This window comes from Salvelinus sp. IW2-2015, linkage group LG7 (assembly GCF_002910315.2).
Source record: "Salvelinus sp. IW2-2015 linkage group LG7, ASM291031v2, whole genome shotgun sequence".
Classification (NCBI taxonomy): Eukaryota; Metazoa; Chordata; class Actinopteri; order Salmoniformes; family Salmonidae; genus Salvelinus; species Salvelinus sp. IW2-2015.
In genome coordinates this window covers 30,524,090-30,547,197 of record NC_036847.1, presented here as the reverse complement: position 1 = coordinate 30,547,197, position 23,108 = coordinate 30,524,090, and the positions used below count along the sequence as shown (strand labels likewise).

General features: G+C 42.2%; 1 protein-coding gene across 1 annotated transcript; it reads right to left on the bottom strand.

The window, feature by feature from the left end:
- Positions 1-11,269: 11,269 nt before the first annotated feature.
- Positions 11,270-16,806, bottom strand: LOC111966102 (baculoviral IAP repeat-containing protein 5.1-A-like). Its single transcript, XM_023990527.2, has 4 exons — positions 16,428-16,806; positions 13,907-14,016; positions 13,569-13,686; positions 11,270-11,433 (listed from the first exon to the last, which is right to left on the bottom strand). The coding sequence occupies exons 1-4, from the start codon at positions 16,551-16,553 to the stop codon at positions 11,335-11,337; spliced, it is 453 nt and encodes a 150-aa protein (XP_023846295.1). The 5' UTR covers positions 16,554-16,806; the 3' UTR covers positions 11,270-11,334.
- Positions 16,807-23,108: the final 6,302 nt, after the last annotated feature.

The window sequence follows — 23,108 nt, the reverse complement described above, 5'->3', positions numbered from 1 at the left end:
TAATACAATAGAAAAAGTCTATATAGTGTGTGTGCAAAGGAGGTAGGATAAGGGAGGTAAGGCAATAAATAGGCCATAGTGGCAAAATAATTACAATATAGCAATTCAACACTGGAGTGATAGATGTGCAGAAGATGAGTGTGCAAGTAGAGATACTGGGGTGCAAAGGAGCAAAATAAATAACAGTACGTGGATGAGGTAGTTGGATGGGCTATTTACAGATAGGCTATGTACAGGTGCAGTGATCTGTGAGCTGCTCTGACAGCTAGTGCTTAAAGTTAGTGAGGGAGATATGAGTCTCCAGCTTCAGTGATTTTGTACTGTTCGTTCCAGTCATTGGCAGCAGAGAACTGGAAGGAAAGGCGGCCGAAGGAGGAATTGGCTTTGGGGGTGACCAGTGAAATATACCTGCTGGAGCGCGTGCTACGTGTGGGTGCTGCTATGGTGACCAGTGAGCTGAGATAAGGTGGGGCTTTGCCTAGCAAAGACTTGTAGATGACCTGGAGCCAATGGGTTTGGTCACGAATATGAAGCGAGGGCAAGCCAACGAGAGCATACAGGTCGCAGTGGTGGGTAGTATATGGGGCTTTGGTGACAAAACGGATGGCACTGTGATAGACTGCATCCAATTTGCTGAGTAGAGTGTTGGAGGCTATTTTGTAAATGACATCGCCGAAGTCAAGGATCGGTGGGATAGTCAGTTTTACGATGGTACGTTTGGCAGTATGAGTGAAGGATGCTTTGTTGCGAAATAGGAAGCCGATTCTAGATTTAATTTTGGATTGGAGATGCTTAATGTGAGTCTGGAAGGAGAGTTTACAGTCTAACCAGACACCTAGGTATTTGTAGTTGTCCACATATTCTAAGTCAGAGTAGTGATGCTGGACGGGCAGGCAGGTGTGGGCAGAGACCGGTTGAAAAACATGCATTTAGTTTTACTTGCATTTAAGAGCAGTTGAAGGCCATGGAAGGAGAGTTGTATGGCATTGAAGCTCGTCTGGAGGTTAGTTAACACAGTGTCCAAGGAAGGGCCAGAAGTATACAGAATGGTGTCGTCTGCGTAGAGGTGGATCAGAGACTCACCAGCAGCAAGTGCTATCATCACTGATGTATACAGAGAAAAGAGTCGGTCCGAGGATTGAACCCTGTCCCACCCCCATAGAGACTGCCAGAGGTCCGGACAACAGGCCCTCATGAACATTTTACAAATGTTAGAATTCCTTACATTTACATTTTAGTTTAGCAGACTCTCTTATACAGAGTGACTTACAAGACCAATTAGGGTTAAGTGCCTTGATCTAGGACACATCAACAGACTTTTCACTTAGTTGGCTCAGGGATTCCAACCAGTGACGTTTCGGTTACTGGACCAGCGCCCTTAACCGCTAGGCTACCTGCCTCCCATCTTTGAACTAGTATTTTGTGTAGATCGTTCACCAAAAAAAGACAATTAAATCCATTTTAGTCCCACTTTGGAACAAAATGTGGAAAAAGTCCAGGTGCGTGAATACTTTCTGAAGGCACTGTATATGGAGATATACCACATATTTGGAGGCGTAAAATTGTAAATTTCCACGCTATACCAACTGCAGCTCCTCCAAATACATACTGCAGCACCTTGGCAGAAGAGACTTGTGTGATAGACATCACATTAACATGCATGTAGGCCTACTGTACTGTGAAAAGAGATGTCTCAAACAAAGCGTTAGATTGATTTCGGGCCAGCAGTCAAACTGTTAGACCACAGGTTTGCAAGGAGTTATTGGGAAAGTGCAGTCAAGATATTTTTCCATACGCATTTCCTTATAGAAAGTCGACTGGATAAGATATTTTGGGCAAATGGGGCACAGACTGAGCATTTATACACTGAACAAAAATATAAACGCATCATGTAAAGTGCGTGTTCCATGTTTCATGAGCTGAAATAAAAGATCCCAGAAATGTTCCATATGCACAAAAATCTTAATTATATAATTTTATGCACAAATTTGTTTACATCCCTGTGAGCATTTTTCCTTTGGCAAGATAATCCACCCACCTGACAGGTGTGGCATATCAAGAAGCTGATTAAACAGCATGATCATTACACAGGTGCACCTTGTACTGGGGACAATAAAAGGCCACTAAACTGTGCAGTTGTCACATAACACAATGCCACGGATATCTCAAGTTTTGAGGGAGCATGGCATGCTTGGCATGCTGACTGCAGGAATGTCCACCAGACCCTCCAACATCTTTTTAGAGAATTTAGCAGTACGTCCAACCGGCCTCACAACCGCAGACCACGTGTATGGCGTCATGTGGGCGAGCAGTTTGCTGATGTCAACGTTGTGAACAGAGTGCCCCATGGTGGCGATGGGCATATGGTATGGGCAGGCCTAAGCTATGGACAACGAACACAATTGCATTTTATCAATGGTGTTACAGTGTGGACACTATATAAATAATTACATTGAATATGTATTGTACTTACCTGCAGTATAGTATGATTGGTATTAATGTGTGCATGGTTATTATTGGCATTGACCATGACCTTTCCCTTTGATGAGGTCATCACCCAGAGTTGGATCTGTACAACGCTACTATCACATGTTGATTGGGCTGTATCGTTTTGCTGTATTGGTACTGTTTCTAGATGGCTGTATACCTTTTATTTCTTAGGTTGAAAATAAAGTAATATAGAAATGTTTGTGGGCATTCTTTGTCAAGTTACTACAAATAGCAATTTGAATGCACAGAGATACCATGACGAGATCCTGAGGCCCATTGTCATCTACCACCATTACCTCATGTTTCAGCATGATGCCATGTCGCAAGGATCTGTACACAATTCCTGAAAGCTGAAAATGTCACTGATTGAGCATGTTTGGGATGCTCTAGACCAACGGGTACGACAGCGTGTTCCAGTAACTTCGCACAGCCATTGAAGAGTTGGAAAACATACCACAGGCCTAATCAACAGCCTGATCAACTCTATGTGAAGGTGATGTGTCATGCTGCATGAGGCAAATTGTGATCACACCAGATACTGACYGTTTTTCTGATCCACGCCCTACTTTTTTWAAAAGGTATCTGGTGACTAACATATGCATATCTGTATTCCCAGTCATGTGAAATCTGTAGATTAGGGCCTAATAAATGTATTTCAATTGACTGAATTACTAATTATTTCAAAAATATTTGAAATTGTTGCATGTTGTGTTTATATTTTTGTTTAGTATATTTACATACCTTTTGCAATTCCTCTGAGGCAGTTCATGGATTTAAATCGCAGTAAAGTGGCCAAAAGTATACAGAAGGGAGATTCTGCCTCGAGGCTTCTACATATAACAGTAGAGCTTTTAAACAAAGGTGGCAGGAGTATTTTAGTATTCAGTTCTCTAAAGACACCACAACCTCCATCCCATCTCCCTTCTGAGCCTCAGCACTGTGTCTGGGAGTCCTGGGAGAGGGAGGTGGGTRAGTGGTGGGAGGAGGTTCCATCTGCCATACTAGCAGTCCTGGGGGAGACGGGCATATCCCAAGACGTTTTGGGAGAAAGGGAACGGGGAGGGAGGGAGAGAGAGAAGGGCCTGAATAGATTACACCCATCCACTAATCAAGGACTGTAATCTGTGTGTCGCTCAAACTAAAACAGTGGTCTTTGGTGGAAAAAGTGCTCTATTGTCATACTTGAGTAAAAGTAAAGATGACTCAATTGAAAATGACTCAAGTAAAAGTCACCCAGTAAAATCTTGAGTAAAAGTCTTAAAGTATTTGGTTTTAATTATACTTAAGTATTAAAAGTAAATGTAATTGCTAAAATATACTTAAGTATCAAAAGGAGAAGTATAAAGCATTTCAAATTCCTTATATTAAGCAAACCAGAAAGCACAATTTTCTTGTTTMAAAAAATATTTATTGATAGCAAGGGCCACATTCCAACAGTCCGCCAGATCAGAGGCAGTAGGGATGACCAGGGATGTTCTCTTGATAAGTGTGTGAATTAGACCCTTTTCCTGTCCTGCTATGCATATTAAACATAATGAGTACTTTTGGGTGTCCAGGAAAATGTATGGAGTAAAAAGTAATATTCTTTAGGAATGTAGTAAAGTAAAAGTTGTAAAAAATATAAGTAGTCAAGTACAGTACAGATACTCCCAAAAACCAACTTAAGTAGTACTTTAAAGTATTTTAACTTAGGTACAGTGCCTTGAAAAAGTATTCACCCCCTTGACATGTTTCCTATTTTGTTGCATTACAACCTGTAATTTAAATTGATTTTTATTTGGATTTCATGTAATGGACATACACAAAATAGTCCAAATTGGTGAAGTGAAAAAAATTACTTGTTTCAAAAAATTATTWAAAAAAATAAAAAACTGAAAAGTGGTGCGTGCATATGTATTCACCCCCTTTGCTATGGAGACCCTAAATAAGATCTGGTGCTGCCAATTACCTTCAGAAGTCACATAATTAATTAAATAAAGTCCACCTGTGTGCAATCTAAGTGATCAAGTACATGATCTGTCACATGATCTCAGTACACACACACACACACACACACACACACACACAGGATCTTAAAGGATCTGCAGAGAATGGGGGGGGAAACATATACAGGTGTGCCAAGCTTGTAGCATCACACCCCAGAAGACTCGAGGCTGTAATCGCTGCCAAAGGTGCTTCAACAAAGTACTGAGTAAAGGGTCTGAATACTTATGTAAATGTGATTTCAGTTTATTAAATAAGCAAAAAGTTTTAAAAAGTTTTTAAAAAGTTTTTCCTTTACCATTTTGGGTATTGTGTGTAGATTGATGAGGGGGAAAAACGTAGCAATTTTAGTAGAAGGCTGTAACCTAACAAAATGTGGAAAAAGTCAAAGGGTCTGAATACTTTCCAAAGGCACTGTACATATTACCTCAACTAACCTGTACCCCAGCACTGACTCTGTAGCTGTACAGAGTCATACTTTAGCCTTTAGTATACTTTAGCCTCGTTTTTGTTATTTTGTGTTTTTACACTTTAGTTTTTACACTTTAGTTGATTTAGTAAATATTTCCTCCAGAATCTTCACAAGGTTCTTTGCTGTTCTGGGATTAATTTGCACTTTTCGCACCAAAGTACGTTCATCTTTAGGAGACAGAACGCGTNACACACACACACACACACACACACACACACACAGGATCTTAAAGGATCTGCAGAGAATGGGGGGGGAAACATATACAGGTGTGCCAAGCTTGTAGCATCACACCCCAGAAGACTCGAGGCTGTAATCGCTGCCAAAGGTGCTTCAACAAAGTACTGAGTAAAGGGTCTGAATACTTATGTAAATGTGATTTCAGTTTATTAAATAAGCAAAAAGTTTTAAAAAGTTTTTAAAAAGTTTTTCCTTTACCATTTTGGGTATTGTGTGTAGATTGATGAGGGGGAAAAACGTAGCAATTTTAGTAGAAGGCTGTAACCTAACAAAATGTGGAAAAAGTCAAAGGGTCTGAATACTTTCCAAAGGCACTGTACATATTACCTCAACTAACCTGTACCCCAGCACTGACTCTGTAGCTGTACAGAGTCATACTTTAGCCTTTAGTATACTTTAGCCTCGTTTTTGTTATTTTGTGTTTTTACACTTTAGTTTTTACACTTTAGTTGATTTAGTAAATATTTTCTTAACTCTATTTTTCTTTACTGCATTGTTGTTTAAGGGTTTGTAAGTAAGCATTTCATGTTAAGGTCTGCATGAATGATTCATACTTTATTTTATTTTTGATACTTAAGTAGATTTTAAACCAAATGATTTTATACTTTTACTCAAGTAGTATTTTACTGGCTGACTTTCACTTGAGTAACTTTGTCTTAAGGTATTTATACTTTTACTCAAGTAGTATTTTACTGGCTGACTTTCACTTGAGTAACTTTGTCTTAAGGTATTTATACTTTTACTCAAGTATGACCATTGGGTACTTTTTCCACCTCTGCCTAAAACTGCATGGTTTCCCTAATCCACCACCCCATATCACCACATTTCTGCTGCCATTTCTTGCATAATTAATTTTACCTACACAACGAGAGCCAACCATGTCAAACGACCAATGAATTAATTACCTGTCAGCATTTACAAACTTGTACCAAAACTTCCCGCTGTCATGACTTTGTATTTACTAAAAAAAATTTGGCACGACTTTACTTACATTAAAACGTGGTTAGTAAGGTAATTTACAGCAAAATAAATTGAGATAAAGGGTTTACTTTGTGGATTTCCACAAATATTATACATTTTTTTCTTCGGTATAATGAATTAGGCATACTCTCTTCACAAAATGACTAGAATAGATTAGGTTTGTCTCATCTGAATCACACTCATGTAGAGTACCAATCTTCAGCACTTTCCCCTTTCTACAAAGACTGGCACACTATTGATGGCAACAAAATACAGCTGTAGAGGGTCTAAACTAATGTAAAATCGGAAGTAATTGTGTGCTCAATTCATAAAAAAGACAGCGCTCATGCTGGTTGCCGAACAAGCTCTCACAGTCTCACTGAAGAATTAGACGTTCATCTACAGTTGAAGTCGGAAGTTTACATACACCTTAGCCAAATACATTTAAACTGTTAGGATCACTACTTTACTTTAAGAATGTGAAATGTCAGAATAATAGTAGAGAGAATGATTTATTTCAGCTTTTATTTCTTTCATCACATTCCCAGTGGGTCAGAAGATTTACATACACTCAATTAGTATTTGGTAGCATTGCCTTTAAAAGTGTTTAACTTGGGTCAAACTTTTTGGGTAGCCTTCCACAAGCTTCCCACAATAAGTTGGGTGAATTTTGGCCCATTACTCCTGACAAAGCTGGTGTAACTGGGTCAGGTTTGTAGGCCTCCTTGCTTGCACACGCTTTTTCAGTTCTGCCACAAATTTTCTATAGGATTGAGGTCAGGCTTTGTATAGCCACTCCAATACCTGACTTTGTTGTCCTTAAGCCATTTTGCCACAACTTTGGAAGTATGCTTGTGGTCATTGTCCATTTGCAAGACACATTTGCGACCAAGCTTTAACTTCCTGACTGATGTCTTGAGATGGTGCTTCAATATATCCACATAATTTCCTGTCTCATGATGCCATCTATTTTGTGAAGGACACCAGCCCTCCTGCAGCAAAGCACCCTCACAACATGATGCTGCCACCCCTGTGCTTCACGGTTGGGATGGTGTTTCTTCGGCTTGCAAGCCTCCCCCTTTTTCCCAAACATAACAATGGTCTTTATGGCCAAACATCTATTTTGTTTTAATCAGACCAGAGGAATTTCTCCAAAAAGTACAATATTTTCCCCATGTGCAGTTTATGGCGGTTTTGGAGCAGTGGCTTCTTCCTTGCTGAGCGGCCTTTCAGGTTGTGACGATATAGACCGTTTTACTGTGGATAAATATATTTTTGTACCTGTTTCCTCCAGAATCTTCACAAGGTTCTTTGCTGTTCTGGATAATTTGCACTTTTCGCACCAAAGTACGTTCATCTTTAGGAGACAGAACGCGTCTCCTTCCTGAGTGGTATGACGGCTGTATGGTCCCATGGTGTTTATACTTGCATACTATTGTTTGTACAGATGAATGTGGTACCTGGAAATTGCTCCCAATGATGAACCAGACTTGWGRTCTACAATTTTTTTCTGAGGTCAGGCTGATTTCTTTTGATTTTCCCATGATGTCAAGCAAAGAGGCACTGAGTTTGAAGGTAGGCCTTGAAATACATCCACAGGTACACCTCCAATTGACTCAAATGATGTCAATTAGTCTATCAAAAGCTTCTAAAGCCATGACATAATTTTCTGAAATTTTCCAAGCTGTTTAAAGGCACAGTCAACTTAGTGCATGTAAACATCTGACGCAGTACAATTGTGATACAGTGAATTATAAGTGAAATATGTCTAAACAATTGTTGGRAAAATGATTTGTGTCATGCACAAAGTAGATGTCSTAACCGACTTGCCAAAACTATAGTTTGTTAACAAGAAATTTGTGGAGTGGTTGAAAAACTAGTTTTAATGACTCCAACCTAAATGTATGTAAACTTCAACTGCATGTTTTCCAAAACGTCACATTTCGAAGTTGCTCAAAACATCACATTTCGAAGTGATTTTGTTGCTCTTGCTGCTCTGTATCGTTCCAGTTACCCAAACATCAAGTTAAAGGTTAAGTGTAGGCACTTATGCCAAATGTTTAAGGTAAGGTTTGGGATAGGGTTCAAAAAACATAAAAAAATTTAAAGTGTCCAAGCCTGGGATCAAGCACAACTTTATTATCCAGTCAACGGATTTATACCCCTCCACAACACCTACTTGATGGGAATCACACTCACTGTTGGCCCTGAGAGCTGGTTTTGAAGGCATTCCCTGTAGTCTTCAGGACGTGAATAGACATCCAATTTGGATGTCAATCTTGAACGACCTGGCTGGGTTTTGATGTTGGGGAGCCTGACTAAAGTCTAGAGGGAAGCTTTGTGAGTCGGAAAAGATGTACAGGCCTAGGAATGAGGTGCTTAACCACTGGGCAAGAACTTGTTGAATCATTGTTTCCAAGTAAAACATTTTTTTTTATGACATTGAATCAACATGGAACCCGAATTGGATTTGCAAAAATTCATCAATGGAGCATTTWGTCTTTTTTTCACCMAACTAACCTAATTCCAATGACATAMAATCACATTGAATATATGTTAGTGACAACTCAAATCAAAACTAGACATTGAACCGACTTCTGTGCCCAGTGGGTAATGGAGGACTGATCCTCCTGATAAGGAACTTCASCATAGTGGGTTAAACACCTCTAGTCTAACTATTGTTTGGGCCTGTGCATCCAGAGCCACTCATCTCATTGTTCAGTTCGCCCCATCACCTTCACATACACAGTCAATATTAAACTTCGCTAATGTGCTCTAGAGGCAGCTGCATGGAGAAGTCTGGGGCAGCATCCCAAATGGTACCCTACTCTCCATTTAGGGCACTACTTTTGAACAGGGCTCTGGTAAAAACTAGAACACTATATAGGGATTAGGGTGCCATTTGGGACACAAACCCTGATGATTAACATGATACAGCCGACAGAGGGTATAATAACATTACAAATAAATCAGGTGGTTGGGAGATTCAGTGCGAACTGGAGGGCATAAAGGGATTTTGTAAGACAGTTTGGGAGATTTGGTATAACTTCATTATAGTAGACCCCCAAGGGAACCATTGAAATTGTCCATCAATTTAGAATGATTTATTCTCACATGTAGGCCTCAGAAAAGTTTGTTTTTACAATTGAATGATCTGAAAGACTAATTATAGGGTCTTCGAATAAGGATATTGCAGTGGGCCTATAGCCCTGGACACACAGGAGGGTGCTGAGGAGGACAGCTTATAAAATTGCCTGGAGTGTAATAAGTGGAATGGTATTAAATGCATGGAAATCAGGTATTTGAGGAGTTCGATTGCATGCAATTTATTCCGTTTCAAGCATTACCACGATCCCGTTCTGCCCAATTAACGTTCCATCAACGTCCTGTGCGACAGGTTTTACGTTTGGGAAAAAAAAAACATTATAATAAATATGTGTTATACTCATTACATTGCTCAGTGGTTTATTATTATTGTTGGGGGGGGGGACTTCCTCAGTGCCAACTAATCCCTTTAAACGGTTTGAGACAAGTGACTGTCTGCCAGACTCGGCTATATCTGCGCTATCATCGACCTGCAGTTGGCCCTGTGCAAGGCTCTCTCAAAACGGAACACAGACATTGATTCCAAATTTAAGTAAAATACGTTTTGAATGCAGAATTACAACTTCGTTGCCGGTATAACACGCCTACAGCTAAACACGCCCCTAGRTAGTCGTTTTTCTTCATTCTGCACATTTAATCTGCTAAAAGCGCCGTTGGTCTCGCAGCAGGGTCGTATGTCGTCATTGTTCTTGCACTCGAAGCACATAAACGGTGATTTCAAGGCCTATTGAGCACGCGATGGATTGTTCCTAAAATCCATTGAGAGGTGGAGGGCATCGATTATTCGAAGAGGGTGCGGTGCAAGTAGTACATCGCTGGATGAGTCCGCGGTTCTCTGTGGTGCTTAAAGTACTGTAGTAATGCAGCAGAGAATTAATTAGAAAGGCTATATTTTGCCAACACAAATATACCTCTATTATTAGGGAATTTGGTTGCAGCAGTTTTAACTTTAGGGTATGCGTCATTTTATTAGGCTAGTAGTCTTACAGGTTATCACATTGTAAAACAAAAATGCAAGAAGCTGCAGATAATACTAGGCAATTGCTGACGAAGTCTTGCTCCGTTAGGATTAAGGACTTCAAAAGTGTTTCAAAGTGTAGGCTAATACAGAAACAAGTTCCGTTATATTGTGAGATCATATGAAAAAAATTATAATAATAAAGCAACTGGATAAAGTGATATTAAGCAGCTGATCGGAGCTCAGTGGTTGTGTGTTGCATTACATTAATCCACTACAGAAAGGCAGTGGGACAGCATCTAATACCTTCCTCATACTACAGTCACACCTACAGCATCTCCTGCTGCCGTGACAACCAACTGCCAATTCAGCTACAACCGCTCTCCAGGAACATCTAAGGTCCCTGTGCACACTTCGTGTCCTGCTTGTCAGCACACCCCTATGCAAGTGACATGGACACCCCTCACCCTGCTGAACGCACCCCTATAAGTGACAGATGTTACTAGAGCAACAGTTGGTGTTCAGGGAGGGGCTTGGGGCCATCTGTCCAGGGTCAAGGTTTGAAAATAAACTGGTTGTCTCACATTCAGGAAAACTCAACGGCAAGTACTTTGGGGGAGAATCAWAGGAAAATCCACATTGTTAATCTGTGCCTTTAAAATAATAAAAAATAAATGACGGTCCAGAAAGTGTCCGATTAGCAATGCGGATTGCTAATCGGCAATCAGATCAAAGCTGTCAATGCAATCTTCCCATTATAAACAAAAAGGCAAAATGTCTAAATGCAACACACGCCAAACGAGATGCTTTTATGAATGTGGGCTAGAGAAGCTGAGCTATAGTAGCCTACATGTCTGTGACAATGTTGGAAAACAGCAATGGTGTAAAGTAAAAATACTTTAGTCATTTTCTATTATAAGGTATCTTTACTTTCTCAAGTACGACAAATCGGGTACTTTTTCCACCACTGGAAAACAGGGCTACAGACAACCAGTGTGAAGGCACCACCTTGTGGTAAAATGCAATTCTGCATTCTAAGTTCTAAAACATTATGTAACACGATAGAAAATAGAAGAGCTTTATTCACTAAAATATTTACAGATAAAACACCAAAGGCTAAAATACACAACTACATTACAGATCCCGAATCAAACAGCGTCCTCATGTAATTAACTGTTTTCTCCACCTCATCTCGAAAATTGGCGATCTTCAAATGGATAGTCTTCCTCTACAACAGTAGAAATGACAATAGCTTAGGCCTACATTAGTAAACTGAAAACAACCGCAACACTACAGCAAGTATCAAATATAGCTCATAAACCTAAAGAATATCATAACTTTAAGTGAAGGCCTGAGTCTACATAAAACTTCCAAGGGCAATGTACTCTTCATCAAGCATTTGCCTTGAATGAGATCTACAGGTAACTGCCAGAATRAAAGGAAACACCAAAGGGTCTTACATTGGGGGTTGGGCCAGCACGCGCAAGAACAGCTTCAACGCACCTTGGCATATATTCTACAAGTGTCTGGAACTATTGGGACGCGACACCATTCTTCCACAAAAAAAGTACATAATTTGGTGTTTTATTGATGGTGGTAAATGCAATCTCAGGCGCAGCTCCAGAATCTCCCATAAGCAATCAGAGTTGAGATCTGGTGACTGAGACCGCCATGGCATATGTTAAACATCGTTTTAGTGCGCATCAAACCATTCAGTGACCACTCATGCCCCGTGGAAGGGTTGTATTGTCATCCTATGGGGGCTTAGCCATGGAAGCCAAAATAATGGCCTGCCCAGTTTTATTATACATGACGGGATGTTAATTAMCTAATTAAGTCAGGAACCACAACTGTATCCCTCATTAACTGCAGTTTCTATTATTTTGGCAGTTACCTGTATATGTTTATTCTTGATACAGCAGTACGGTGTGTGCAAGACACATTTTCCCATTGGAACAATCATTTTTTTTAAGGAAACATCACAGAAACTCAGCAAAAAAAGAAACATCCATTTCAGTACCCTGTCTTTCAAAGATGATTTTTACAAATTCAAATAACTTGTAAAAATGTTGTTGTTCATTGTTTGTTCATTGAACCATAAATAATTAATGAACATGCACCTGTGGAACAGTCGTTTAGACACTAACAGCTTACAGACGGTAAGCATTTAAGGTCACAGTTAAGAAAACTAAAGAGGCCTTTCTACTGACTCTGAAAAATACAAGATGCCCAGGGTCCCTGCGTGAATGTGCCTTAGGCATGCTGCAAGAAGGCATGAGGACTGCAGATGTGGCCAGGGCAATAAATTGCAAGGTCCGTACTGCGAGACACCTAAGACAGCGCTACAGGGAGACAGGATGGACAGCTGATCGTCCACGCAGTGGCAGACCACGTGTAACACCTGCACAGGATCGGCACATCCGAACGTCACACCTGCGGGACATGTACAGGATGGCAACAACAACTGCCCGAGTTACACCAGGAACGCACAAACCCTCCATCAGTGCTCAGGCTGTCCGAAATAGGCTGAGGTGAGGTAGGACTGAGGGCTTGTAGGCCTGTTGTAAGGCAGGTCCTCACCAGACATCACCGGCAACAACATTGCCTATGGGCACAAACCCACCGTCGCTCGACCAGACAGGACTGGCAAAAAGTGCACTTCACTGATGAGTTGCGTTTTTTTCTCACCAGGGGTGATTGCCAGATTCACATTTATCGTTGAAGGAATGAGCGTTACTTAGGCCTTTACTCTGGAGCGGGATCGATTTGGAGGTGGAGGGTCCGTTATGGTCTGGGGCGGTGTGTCACAGCATCGGACTGAGCTTGTTGTCATTGCAGGCAATCTCAACGCTGTGCGTTACAGGGAAGAAATCCTCCTCCCTCATGTGGTACCCTTCCTGCAGGCACATCCTGACATGACCCTCCAGCATGACAATGCCACCAGCCAGACTTCTCGTTCTATGCGTGATTTCCTGCAAGACAGGAATGTTGGTGTTCTACCATGGCAAGCGAAGAGCCCGGATCTCAATCCCATTGTGCATGTCTGGGACATGTTGGATCGGAGGGTGAGGGCTAGGGCCATTCCCCCCCAGAGATGTCCGGGAACTTTCGGGTGCCTTGGTGGAAGAGTAACATCTCACAGCAAGAACTGGCAAATCTGATGCAGTCCATGAGGAGATCCACTGCAGTACTTAATGCAGCTGGTGGCCACACCAGATACTGACTTGATTTTGACCCCCCTCACCCCTTTTGTTCAGGGACACATTATTCAATTTCGGTTAGTCACAAGTTTGCTGAAAATAAACGCAGTTGACGTTTCTTTTTTTGCTGAGTTTATATACATATATAGGGTTGGTGACATACAATGTAGATACGCAGTCTCTCCTGCTCCAGGTGATAGAACTCAGCCACAGTCAGCTCCCCAAAGTCTTTCTTCATGGCCAGGAAGCCACAATTAGGAGACCGTTTGATATGCTCAGACCTACAGAGGACAGACAAGACATGTAGGTCATTAAGACTTAACATGACAACTGAAAGGCTTTGCTGATAATACATAATGTCAAATGGTACAGCGTTTCTACTGAACGATAATGGTATTGAATCCAATGTGAATGGTGAGGAGGACTTGATGGTTTCTTAAACAGTTCAGGCACAGAGCTTTATCTGACCAGTAATAACTCTAGTGTAAGGAGCAAATTTACCAGGGGTTGTCCTCAGGCTCCCAGCCCTCCAGCTCTCTGAGACAGAAGAAGCAGCAGGCCACGTCAGGCTCGTTCACACTGGGGCAGTGGACAAACCCTGCCGTCGCCATCTGCAAATACAGGTAACATGTTCAGAAGGAGCATCAACCTTTAACACTGTTAAATCACAACGGAGCAGTGGACAAACCCTGCATTTGTCCATCTGTAAATAGACACTGGCAAGTCACACAATATATCTAACATAGGCCTATGGTCTGATGCCCATCAGGTGTGTATCAATGACGGGTAGGARGCCAAAATTAGAGCCTGATTTGTCCTGGTCAGGGAAAATTCCTGGAGATAAGATCCCTATCAGGCTGCCTGATGGAGTTGTCTGGCTGTTTGAGGGTTAGCTGTAAGTACCTTAACTGGCAACCTGGTGCAGCCAGTGAATGTGTACCAGATTAAATGAGCCAATGCACCATTCTACTAGTAGACATTTGATGTGATCAGAGTTAAGTGTAGGTGAGGTCACATGGTAGGCCAATCTCAATACAGACAACTTTAGCATTTAAACAACTACTTCTTAGCTAAACCTACCCCTAGGCTAACTAACATTAGCCACCTAGCAGTGCTCAATTTACATTTTTCATTGATGCTCTCAACTTATGTTTAGGAGAATCAAAACAATTCAAATATATAGCCTATACTGGCTAGCCTAAGAAGTCTAGCTACTTCTGAAGCACACGCTGTGCCCTAGAACCTCCTACGTAAACATTGTAAATACATCCATTATAAAAGTTAGTGTTGATACAAATACCTGTCATTGAAGTCATTTGTGAAATATTATCTTTCTACATTGTGTAAAAGCATTATTTTCCTATTGAGAGTAATACATAAATGGTACACTGTCTCTAAATACATCAGGTTTGTGATGACTTATTACAACTTTCTGGATTTTATATAGTCACAGTGCTCACAAAACATTCCTGGACGTACAGCAGATGCTGGGCCAGTTGTGCACCGCTCTTTGGGACTCCAATCACAGCCAGTTGTGATACAACCTGGAATCAAACCATGGTCTGTAGTGATGTCTCTAGCTAACTTAGGCAACAAATTGGAATTTGTAACATATGCATTGAAAATACATAACATATGAATTATAATTCGTAATATACGAAATGGATGACGGCATCAACAAATTAATACATATCCTAAATGAGGGAGACTCATTTTAAGTTTACCATGTTACGTCTACCCCCCCTGGCTGTTTGAGGGTTAAGCGACGTGGTAACATTGTAGGGGCCTGACTATGTGGTGTGGCTGTGTCAGGGTGAAGTAACATGGCAGGGAGCAGTCACCACAGTTTATCACCAGAAGCAGAGGGAGGGGTAAGGGTCAAGGGAGGACTGAAGAAAATGCACCAGACAAAACTAAATTTAGCACCTGCTTAACAGTAAATCTCCACATGTCACATTGGACACATCCATACCCTGGACAGCCAGGAAGGGCTCAAATGCAATCACAGCAGTTTACGCAATAGCCTTAACGTGTAACCGCTTTAATAAAAGTCCAACAAATATCATCCAATGGAGAAGTCCAAAGTGTAACTAGATCTGTCTTGGGCAATTCTGTGTGTGACAGAATTGCCCAAGACTGGTCCTAGTTATGATTCAAAGCTAGGGGCATCATGAGGAGGTTGTTGGATCATAATCAACCTGCACAACCAGGGACATATTGGAGGGTCACAGTGTCATGTAGATGTCAGAAGGCTGATTCATGTCTACGTGAAAAAAAAAGAAGAGTTTTTCTCCTGTAGAAAATAAGTGCTTGATCTACATTATGACCTTTTTTCTCCCTGCCCGTCATTTCCCAGTTAGGTCTGGTCAGAATGACATTATTTGAAATGTAAGGTATCAGGTGACCCTACCCCAGTCAGACACTAATGGCTTTAGCGCCTATTAGCGAGGGAGTTTTGCTTACCCCAAAATGAACTCGTCACTTGCAATAGTTTTGGAAACAGTGATATATATATATATATATATATATATATATATATCTTTTTTTAATACTACACACCTTTATAGGGTTAGTGTTCCCACAAGGCCACATCTCGATGTTACATTTCTTATTTACAGAAGACATAGGTGTCTACCTGTGCTAATTAGCCATCTAGCATGCTCTGAACACCTGTTTGTAATCTTAACTGGGGAGGAAGTTTAGTTTCTCAACTGGCGGCAACAGCTTGTTGAGTTGTGCAAAATTGCTGCAAGAAGTGGGTCTTCATTTGAAAGATTTTTTCCTCTCTGATATGAAAATGTGCATATCAGCATATGTTTCAAAAACCGGTTTGAAAGCAATGATTGACATTTCTAAACATTAAAACATGGCGTTGGAATTGTAGTTCACATGGAGGCAACAGTGGGCAAATTTAACTACTGAACACCCCACATACAGAAAGGTTTGAGAGTTACAGGTGACCCCAGCATCCTCACTGACAGGAAACATTGTGCGATACTGAATGGTGGTTTCTTCATCTTACCATTTCAGGTGTGCATTGACATTCCTCACGAAAAGGCCAATCGGCAAAGCTCTGGAGTCGCATATCATAACTGTACATCTTGTTGTAGGAGTAAAACCGCGCACTCAAATCGTTTAGACTGGCCATGGCCTCGAGGAAGGGAAGCAACCTTTCCGGCTTGAGAATGATGTTGGATATATACAGGTGTGGCCCACAAGACACTGATTGTGGACAACAAGTGATTCCAAATGTTGAAGGTCAGGGTATTTTGTAGGTTTTAGTTACAGGCACTACTTTTCACTCATTAGCTGAGACTATTCCTTGTACTCCTCAACTAAAACTGCAATAAATATTGAGCCCAAAAAATACACAGGTGAAAGCCTAGAAGTGGTGAATTACTTCAATCATGTGACTTGGAACTGTGAGCTTATTGGTCCGTTTGAATTAATTGTTTGTGTACTCTGATTGATTTCAGGTAGGACACTGAAWGTGGTGCACCTCCACCTGGGTCTTTACTAGTTAAAGAGAAAATCCACTCAAAATACTGTCTTTTGTTATTTTTTTCATTAGTCCACTGTTGATGCATGTCAGCAGTCAAATTTTTAAGATATTGTACTTTCATAAAGCAAAGTGCACAGCCACAAAGTCATAATTATGGCTAAACCCCACCCATTTCTACAATTTATCTTCCTAAAATTATATTTTAAACCTAACCTTAACCAAACTGCTAAACTTATGCCTAACTCTTTAACCTTAAATTAAGCATTTTTTTGTGCCATTATTGACTTTGTAGCTGTGGAATCTAACTTTGTGGCTGTGTTATCTAGTCRAAACACCCCCACCTGTTTCCTACAAAATTGTGGCGCATTCCCTGTTCTACACCCCCATATCACACACTCACAAACTGAAAACATAACTTGTAACTTGTAACTCTAACTTGTGTACAATTAATTGGTTAGAGATAGGTCTCAAATATCTCTTTCATTTTTTAGAATCGTGGCAAAGTTGGTTCCTGTGTCAGTCACATCTTTAGCCACCTTCCTGTGGGTCAAACAAAAACACCCTAATAAATGGTTACAAATATTGCCTCCCACAATGCAGGTGATGACTGAATGGTGCAGTTGGTGAGAAGCAACTGCAGTGACGTGAAGGCGACTTCATAAAAACCTGCATGTCCTTTGATCACATGATTTTTGTGAAGTTCATGCAGTCGACATGTTGGGCCATTTCTTTAACTTTGAAAGACGGTGACCAACGATGGACTTGACAAAAGTGATTCGCTCGAACGCACTTATTGTGGCCAAATTAGGTCTATAGAGCTAGGGAGGAGTCTGGCTAACACTCGTATATAATGAGGAGATGGTTTTCTATCCACCCTAGCAATGGGAGTTTCTAGTGTCAAAATTGACTACAACGTTTAAATAGGATAATTTTGGTCATAAAGTCAGTCTCGTCCAAAACAGAGATGATAGGAAAAAATGGTATGTAACAGAATTTATTTTATTTTATTTTACCGTTATTTTACCAGGTAAGTTGACTGAGAACACGTTCTCATTTGCAGCAACGACCTGGGGAATAGTTACAGGGGAGAGGAGGGGGATGAATGAGCCAATTGTAAACTGAAGGTTACCCTAATCGTTTTAATGATAGGAAAAAATGGTATGTAACAGAATGAAAGTTACCCTAATGGTTTTAATGATAGGAAAAAATGGTATGTAACATAATGAAAGTTACCCTAAGGGTTTTAATGATAGGAAAAGATGAAATGTAACCAAATGAAAGTTACCCTAATGGTTTTCCTTGGGTTGGGTTTATTTCACACCTGCCCACAGCACCAAAGTAATCATCAATTCGGAACGCAGCTGCACACTACCCAATCATAATGCCCTTGGTCAATTTGTTTTTTACGTTTGATATCCATATGGGGCTAGTTAGAGAACATCAGTAAATTACACAATGTACATGGGACAATATCATTTATTTTCAATAGCTCTAAATTTAAATTACATAATAAAAAAACAAACTATACTGAAATTGCAGAAATCCATATACACATTTAAAAAATAATTTATTGAGACAACTAAAAGATGTGCAACATGAAAGTATTGTCCCATTTACATTGTGCAATTWTTWTYWTTTTTTTATCTAGGTAAGTCAGTTGAGAACAAATTCTTATTTTACAATGACGGCCTACCCCGGCCAAACCCTCCCCTAACCCGGACGACGCTGGGCCACCCTATAGGACTCCTGATCACGGCTGGTTGTGATACAGCCCGTGATCGAACCAGGGTCTGTAGTGACACCTCTAGCACAGAGATGCAGTGCCTTAGACTGCTGCGCCACTCGGGAGCCTTATTGACGGTCCCTAACTGGCCCCAGAGATAGACTATCCAATGTCAAACCAACCACAGTCACACACCAGCCAGCTGAAGCAAATTATTGAATGAAGTTGGCTAGCACCAGAGAGGAAGAGGAAGAGAGAGGTCAAACTCGGCAGAAACTCTGTCTCCCTCCAGCAGATGGTGTTTCCTCAGTGTTTCACCGACCAAGCAAGGAGTTTTTGTATGGAGGTCAAAGAGAGAATGTCAAATTTGGTCAACAAATTTGGCTTATATGCTACGTGAGGTTTATTTGGTTGAATATACGTTTCGTAATGCTTAAGTTGTTACAAGTGTACTGATATAAGTAGGACGTGACATCCCGGCAACTTTGAGAAAAAAAAACGTTATATCGGAGTTGTCTCGAGATGGCCATGCATATTCATGGCATGAGGCTAGTAGCATAGCATCTCTCTCCATTGAATACAGGCGGTTGACGTCAACAACCATCAACAAATATTTTAAAAAGRGTTACAATAATGAGATGTATCCACCAATTCAAAGAAAGGATAGGCGGGAGCTAGACAGCCCGCTGTGCTGCTTTGTGGACAATGACCATAACCATTGTTAGGGTGGAGAGACATGTATATTGTCAGTAGCCATAATCCTTGTTAGCACTAGCTAGCCAAGTACCTTGTTATGTAGAAGGGTCTGTAACTGTGTACTGTTTTGGCAGAGTCAATATACAAATGCTTTCCACATGCGAACACACACATCGACGTGAGTCGAGTCAGCCAGGGGATAGCCTAACGCTTAGATCACACCGACAGCGTCATTGCATTTTGGTACACCAGAATTACATTCATTTCCAATGAAACGCTGCGTTTGCTTTGCAGTATTGCTTTGCAGAGGTAGTTGCAGTGCGTTCTATATGGTGCACAGGTTGGATTTATCGAACGTATGCATCAAACTGTATATGTAGACGAGTTGACAGAAATGGTAGCAGAAGGTGAATGTTGAACTGTTGTTACACACATATCCAGATGATGCTGCGGACCATTTTGCCAATAACACTATCGGTATGATCAAGGCTTAAATGTAGTCTAGCTCTGTAGCGCCCTCGTAGCCTAAACGTTGAGGTGTAATGGAGGTACGTAGGCTAAAGGTTGTTTCATACATATTTTCATAATGATCATCACTGATAACGCCACATATGACTATTCAATATTCTAATGATAAATTGGCAAAAAATACATGATTCTCTCTTTCCATGCAGTAGGCCTAGGCTATGACTGGGTAAATACATCTAATAAGGTACATGCTTATTTTTGGAACAATGGTCATATGGGGCTCCAAGCAATGCAATGGCTCTGAATAGGAAAATGAAAGACGCTGCTCCCTCTTTTGGACAGCACAGGTAAGTACTAGTGAGCCTGTATCAATACTGTCGCAGCCAATTGACTTCAATCTTGAATAAGTCCCCATTCATAAACACATGAAACCACATTTCCACATGTCCATAGGACATCCATTGCTAAGAACGGACACATGATAGCCACCTTTTTGGAACAATGTATTTTCCTCACAGCCTGGTGCACTATTCAAATAGGAATACAGACTGATGAAATAAAAGCAGGCGTTCTCCAATAGTAGCCTACATCATAGAAACTCAATCCCAGGTGAGTGATTTTATTGTACTATATTTATGATAGTCTGCCCTATAAACACACACATAAACAGATKACATTGAGGGTTTGGTGAAACAGATGAATCCTATTCCTGACTTTCACATGATCACAATAGTTATTGTGAAAGCCTGAATTTTCAGAGATTCACAGAATTGTGTTGTTATGGTATATACTTCAGTCAGAATCAACATTTGAAACAAGAGCTCAGAAACGTCACGAGACAGGTTACCCGCCCACTGTCGTAACTTAAGATGTATCCTATCTTCCTAGTCAGTTTAACTGGGGGTGCACATAAAACATAACGATATAGGGATAAGGTTAAAGGTCAGAGAAATGGCACTCAGCTTTAACGGTTTGTGGTATGAGCGGTTTATTACTGAGAGGTAAGGACAGTCATAGCCCCTGTATCTCTACTGTAACACTATCCCCCGACCCTCGGCTGGTGAAAAGTGCTTACTGCTTCAAATAGTCTGCCCCTCTGCTGGACAGAGACAACCTAGGCCCTTCCCCCTCTCCTGGAGGGAGACAACCTGGGCCCTTCCCCCTCTGACTCTCTGCTGGACGGAGAACAACGCAGGCCCTTCCCCTCTCCCCCTCTGCTGGACGGAGACAACCAAGGCCCTTCCCTCTCCCCCTCTGCTGGACGGAGACAACCTGGGCCCTTCCCCTCTCCCCTCTGCTGGACGGAGAACACCTGGCCCTTCCCCCTCTCCCCTCTGCTGGACGGAGACAACCTGGGCCCTTCCCCCTCTCCCTCTGCTGGACGGAGACAACCTGGGCCCTTCCCCTCTCCCCTCTGCTGGACGGAGACAACCTGGGCCCTTCCCCTCTGCCCCTCTGCTGGACGAGACAACCTGGTCCTTCCCCTCTGCCCTCTGCTGGACAGAGACAACCTGGGCCTTCCCCTCTCCCCCTCTGCTGGACGAGACAACCTGGGCCCTTCCCCCTCTGACTCTCTGCTGGACAGAGACAACCTGGGCCTTCCTCTCCCCCTCTGCTGGACGGAGCAACTGGCCCCTTCCCCTCTGCCCACTGCTGGACAGAGACAACCTGGTCCTTCCCCTCTCCCTCCTGCTGGACGGAGACAACCTGGGCCCTTCCCCTCTCCCCTCTGCTGGACGGAGACAACCTGGGCCCTTCCCCTCTCCCCTCTGCTGGACGGAGACAACCTGGGCCTTCCCCTCTGCCCCTCTGCTGGACGGAGACAACCTGGGCCTTCCCCTCTGCCCCTCTGCTGGACGGAGACAACCTGGGCCCTTCCCCTCTGCCCCACTGCTGGACGGAGACAACCTGGGCCCTTCCCCTCTGCCCCTCTGCTGGACGGAGACAACCTGGGCCCTTCCCCCTCTGCCCTTGCCCTGGACGGGAGACAACCTGGTCCCTTCCCCCTCTCCCCTCTGCTGGAGGGAGACAACCTGGGCCTTCCCTCTCTCCCCTCTGCTGGACGGAGACAACCTGGTCCTTCCCCTCTCCCCTCTGCTGGAGGGAGACAACCTGGGCCCTTCCCCTCTCCCCTCTGCTGGACGGGACAACCTGGTCCCTTCCCCTCTCCCCTCTGCTGGAGGAGAACAACCTGGGCCCTTCCCCTCTCCCCCTCTGCTGGACGGAGACAACCTGGTCCCTTCCCCCTCTCCCCCTCTGCTGAGGGAGACAACCTGGGCCCTTCCCCTCTCCCCCTCTGCTGGACGGAGACAACCTGGGCCCTTCCCCTCTGCCCCACTGCTGGCCGGCTGCAACCTGGGCCCCTTGGATAGAGCAGTGTTTTCCAATCCTGGTCCTGGGGACCCAAAGAGGTGGTCATTCTTGTTTTTGCCCTTGCACTCACACACCTGGGGTCTATTCACTAGAGAACCAAACAGAACCAAAAGGAAGCTACAGAAGTAAATGGAATGAAACGGGGAGGGACCTACCTGATTTTGTCCAATGGTTTCCGTTGCAAAAAAGTTTTGTAACTGTTTGGTACAGTCTTCGTCTAATGAATACACCCCTGATTCAAATCAAAGTTTTGATGATGAGTTGATTAGTTTAATCAAGTGTGTGAGTGCTAGAGAGAAAACTAAAAAGTGCACCCTTTTGGGTCCCCAGGAACAGGACAACACTGGGGTTAGGGGACTGGTGTGAATATGCACCCCTAAAAGCCTGATAAAATCCCCCCCCAAATAATTTGTGACATAGGTGTAGACTATTGTGAAATGCTTACTTTCGAGCCCTTTCCCAACAATGTAGAGTTAAAAAGTAAACAACATTTTCGGAATAAAAAATGGAAATAATAACACAATAAAATAACATTAACAAAGCTACATACAAGAAGTACCGAGTCAATGTGCATGGGTACGAGGTAGTTGAGGTAATTGAGGATATATGTACATGTTGTTAGGGGTAAAAGTGACTAGGCAATCAAGATAGATAATAAACAGAGTAGTAGTAGCGTATGTGAATTGTGTGTGTGTGTGTGTGTGGCGGCAATTTGCATGTGTGTGTGTAAGCGTGTGTTTGTGTGTGTGTGTGTTTGTTGGAGTGTCAGTGTAAGTATGTGTGAGTATGTGGGTAAAGTCCAGTGAGTGTTCATTGAGCCAGTGCAAGAGAGTCAGTGCAACAAAAAATGGGGACAATGCAAATAGTCCGGGTAGCCATTTGATTAACTGTTCAGCAGCCTTATGGTTTGGGGGTAGAAACTGTTCAGGAGTCTTTTGGTC

What these genes read in the sequence shown, in the direction of transcription:
- LOC111966102 (XM_023990527.2), bottom strand. Translation starts at nt 16,553, where the DNA reads ATGGCCAGTCTAAACGATTTGAGTGCGCGGTTTTACTCCTACAACAAG. An exon ending in GTCAATGCACACCTGAAATG is followed by an intron (nt 14,017 to 16,427) that starts GTAAGATGAAGA and finishes CTGTATTTGCAG; the next exon opens with ATGGCGACGGCAGGGTTTGT. An exon ending in GAGCCTGAGGACAACCCCTG is followed by an intron (nt 13,687 to 13,906) that starts GTAAATTTGCTC and finishes TGTCCTCTGTAG; the next exon opens with GTCTGAGCATATCAAACGGT.